The sequence below is a fragment of the Panicum hallii genome, chromosome 2, assembly GCF_002211085.1.
Source record: "Panicum hallii strain FIL2 chromosome 2, PHallii_v3.1, whole genome shotgun sequence".
Lineage (NCBI taxonomy): Eukaryota > Viridiplantae > Streptophyta > Magnoliopsida > Poales > Poaceae > Panicum > Panicum hallii.
In genome coordinates this window covers 12,335,621-12,339,233 of record NC_038043.1, presented here as the reverse complement: position 1 = coordinate 12,339,233, position 3,613 = coordinate 12,335,621, and the positions used below count along the sequence as shown (strand labels likewise).

At 58.5% G+C, this 3,613-nt stretch overlaps 1 protein-coding gene across 1 annotated transcript; it reads right to left on the bottom strand.

Moving 5' to 3' along the window:
- Positions 1-512: 512 nt before the first annotated feature.
- Positions 513-3,389, bottom strand: LOC112882384 (probable pectinesterase 15). Its single transcript, XM_025947431.1, has 2 exons — positions 3,006-3,389; positions 513-2,313 (listed from the first exon to the last, which is right to left on the bottom strand). Exon 2 carries the CDS (start codon positions 2,260-2,262, stop codon positions 691-693), a length of 1,572 nt encoding a protein of 523 aa, XP_025803216.1. The 5' UTR covers positions 2,263-2,313; positions 3,006-3,389; the 3' UTR covers positions 513-690.
- Between the last annotated feature and the right edge of the window lie 224 nt (positions 3,390-3,613).

Here is a 3,613-nt window from a genome sequence, read left to right as displayed (position 1 = left end):
TCATGAAAGCTCTCCATGGTATACAGTTCACTGCCCGCATCAGTCGCATCATACTTTGCAACCAATGCATCCCACAGCTCTTTCGCATCTGTTATATATATATATGTACATCAACCAGATGATCAGCAAGAACACTTGTAATGCAGCCCACGAAGAGATTGTTGGCATCCGTGAACTTCTTCCTCTCCTCAGGAGAATGTTCACCCGCTGGTATGCTAAGCCTCGTTTCCCATGCACGCATTACAGTCAGCTAGAGATGGACTTGACGTGTATCTCTTAAAGTGCACACCAGAAAACTTTTTGGGCCTCGGTGCATCAGTAAAACCAGCCTACTAAAATTCCAGCAGTTTTCTCACTGTCCAAGGATAATTTTGATTTTCTTTCTTTTTTCTCATTCTTTCTTTTCTATTCCTTTTAGACGATCATGATGATTTGATATGTGAAGTTTGTGAAGAGCAGCTGGACAGGGCAGGGAAGGGTATACTTGTCCAGATTTAAGTGATTTGAGTTGAAAATATTATTACATAAGCTATAGTGTCTCCTAGCAAATTGATATGGTTTTGTAGTGGTTTCTAGGAAAGTCACTCTTTTTTAGTGGCTTGTGGTAAAAGACATCTTTTAATGATGTCCGGTAGCAAATTTTGCCTAAAGTAAGTTACATTTACACGCTGCTGCCGGCCATGGTGTTGGCTATTCAGCAGATATGACGTCGTCGCCCTGCACCGTCGGAAGCAGAGGGGGCACCGCCCACTGGCTGCCGTCAATGTAGGAGGCGTCCATGAAGGGCGCGGCCTGCCGCTGGTCCAGCTTCCTCGCGTACTCCACCCTCTGCGCGGCGCCGCCGCCGGCGGCGCCGGGGCCCGTGCAGTCGTACTCGCCGAAGAACACCATCTGCTGCCTGGCGGGGTCGTTCCAGTCGTTCCACCCCCCGGGCGCGACGACGCCGGCGAGGTACGTCCTGGCGAAGACGACGGTGGCGTAGGCGCCCCACGGCCTGCCCAGCCACACCTGCCCAGTGCCCACGACGCTGCAGCGCACGAACGCGAAGCCCGTCCTGTCGGCGGGCGAGGCGTGGCCCTGCGCCGTGACGCTCCCCGTGACGGCGCCGCCCGCGGCGGCGTTGGCAACCGAGCTGATGGTGCAGCCGAGGTAGAGGGAGCGCGCGTTGCCGAAGATGAAGTCGATGGAGCCCTCGATGTAGCACTCCCGGAAGAAGTGTCGGCCCTGCTCGTCCAGCAGCGTGTCCTGCGACCCGTAGAAGCCGCACCAGTAGAAGGCCGCCTGGTCCCCCGCGACGCGCAGCGCCACCGCCTGGCGGCCCGCGTCGCCGGGGTCGGCGGGGCGGGCGGTGTTCTGGACGCTGAGGTTGTAGGCCACGAAGCCGTCCGCGAGGACGGCGAAGGTGGCGCTGGCGAAGGTGCCGCCGCTGGAGTTGGCGGTGCCGTTCCACGCGACGGTGGTCTCGAGGTTGCCGCGGCCGTGCAGCGTGACGCCTGTCTTGTTGCTCCACACCACCACCTTCTCCGCGTAGACGCCCGCGTCGACGGCGATCAGCGTGCGCGCCGCGGCGCGGTCGGGCACGGCGTCGACCGCCTTCTGCAGGCTGGTGAAGTTGGCGCAGCCCCTGCGGTCGACGGTGAGGACCAGGGACGCGTTGTGCAGGGACGCCATCTTGGCCACCCACCTCGCCTGGTCGTCGCACGCCCGGCGCCGGTGGTGGTGCCGGCCCTCTTCCACCGCCCCGGTGGAGGTGATCGGCTGCTGCTGCTGCTGGAGATAGTATGATCTGGAGGCGAGCAGCACGGCGATAAGAGCAGAGCAGATGGCCGAGGTTGCCCATAGCACAACCAATGGCTTAGCAGCAGCCCTGGCTGTGCTTCTTGTACGCCGCCGCCCAACAAGCCTCATCTTCCTTTCCGATCCGTTCCCCTCAGTAGACTGCTGCTGAGTGGAGTTCGTGTTCTTCACGACGGTTACGACGACGGCACGATGACCAAAATGGAAGATGGAGATTGATGCACACTGAACTGCATATAGTGTGCCATTACCATCGTTTAGGATCAGTGGATTAGATTTCACTCCTTGAACATGGATGTGATGATGAGCAATGCGTAACGTAATGTGAGGGCAAAGCAAAAACAGATTGTGGATCAAGTGCTCCGGTCTGGTGCAGACATACAGACAGGCATGATGGATGCAGAGGACGGTCGGCATTGCGAATTTGCAATCATGACGCCAGATTAGCTCAACAGGCATTACCATCACGCTTCACTTGCTTGCTCAAATCACATCACATCTATGATCTATCTATTCCTAAGGCTGGTGCCAATGGGGGCGATACCGCCCCCCCCCCCGTCGCCCCAGCCCAGGCGAGAGCGAGGCGAGAGGCACGCGAGAGGGAGAGAGAAGGCGGTAGCACTACCGCCGGGCGAGAGCGGGCGCTATCGCCCCGCTCTCGCCCGCGTTGGCAGGCGGTAGGCGGGCGATAGGCGGGCGGTAGCGAGGCGGTGCACTGGCGTCGGCGACACGCAGGCGAGAGGACGTGACGTGGCGCGTTTTGATTGGTCCACGCGGACTATCCATTGAACTAGCCGTTATTTGACCGTTTGAACTCCAAAAAATTTGAAAAAATTGCAAAAAATTTCAAATTTCATCTCCAACCCCCTATAAATACCCCACCCGGTTTTCACTCCTTCCACACCCCATTTGAGCTCATTTCTCCCATCCACACTTCAATTTCACTCTTCAAGACGCCATGTCTTCATCTACCACGGATTCGAGTGAAGGAATGGAGGCTGAAATGATCCATGCGTTCCAAGCGGAGTATGAGGAGGCGATGCGCGAACAAAAAAGAGTGAAATAATTAAATCTGGAAAAGAAAAGCTGACGTGGAGGAGAGAGAAGTGAGAGCTGGCACTATAGCCTCTGCATTGGAGGGGTGGGGTGAGAGTGGGGGCGAGAGCTGACGTGGCGGGGCGATATCTACCCCCGCCATTGGACTCAGCCTAAAAGGTACACGGGAGGTAACGAGAAAGTAACAAGAAAGTAACAAATCTCCTTCTCCTCCTCCTAGGACTTCATCTTCTCCGGCCAGGATACGAACTCCGGTGAGCTCCAATTCAGGTTAGGGTTTTGAGGTTTGGGGGGCTGGGGAGGGGATATTTGCTTGCAAGGTCTAGAAAAATCTTGTAGAGGCCGCTGGACCGGCGGTGGTGGTGGGTTGTGGGCAGCAAGGCCGGCGGCGATGGCGCCGCCGGGCGTGTGGTAGCAGATGGCGGTTGGATGCTGCTAGTGGCAGGGGAATCCGGCGGCGGCGGTGGCACTTAGGCCGAGGGAGGGAGTCGGGGAAGAGGGAGGAAGTCGGAGGAGGGGGGAGGAGGAGGAGGGGTAGGGGTAGGGGTAGGGGTAGGGGAAGGCGGTCCTCGTGGGCGTTGGAGGCGACGCCAGCGAGGGGAGGTCGGCGGCAGGGGCGGAGGCGGCCGGACGGGCGGGGCAAAGATCGGATGGCTCGGAGGAGGGGAAGGGGAAGAGAAGGGGAGGGGAGCAGTGGGAGAAGGGCGGCGCTCGCCGGCATTGGAGGCAACGCCGGTGAGGCAAGCAGTGGACGCGGGGG

Coding starts and splice junctions, on each gene's coding strand:
- LOC112882384 (XM_025947431.1), bottom strand. CDS start 2,262: ATGGTAATGCCTGTTGAGCTAATCTGGCGTCATGATTGCAAATTCGCA.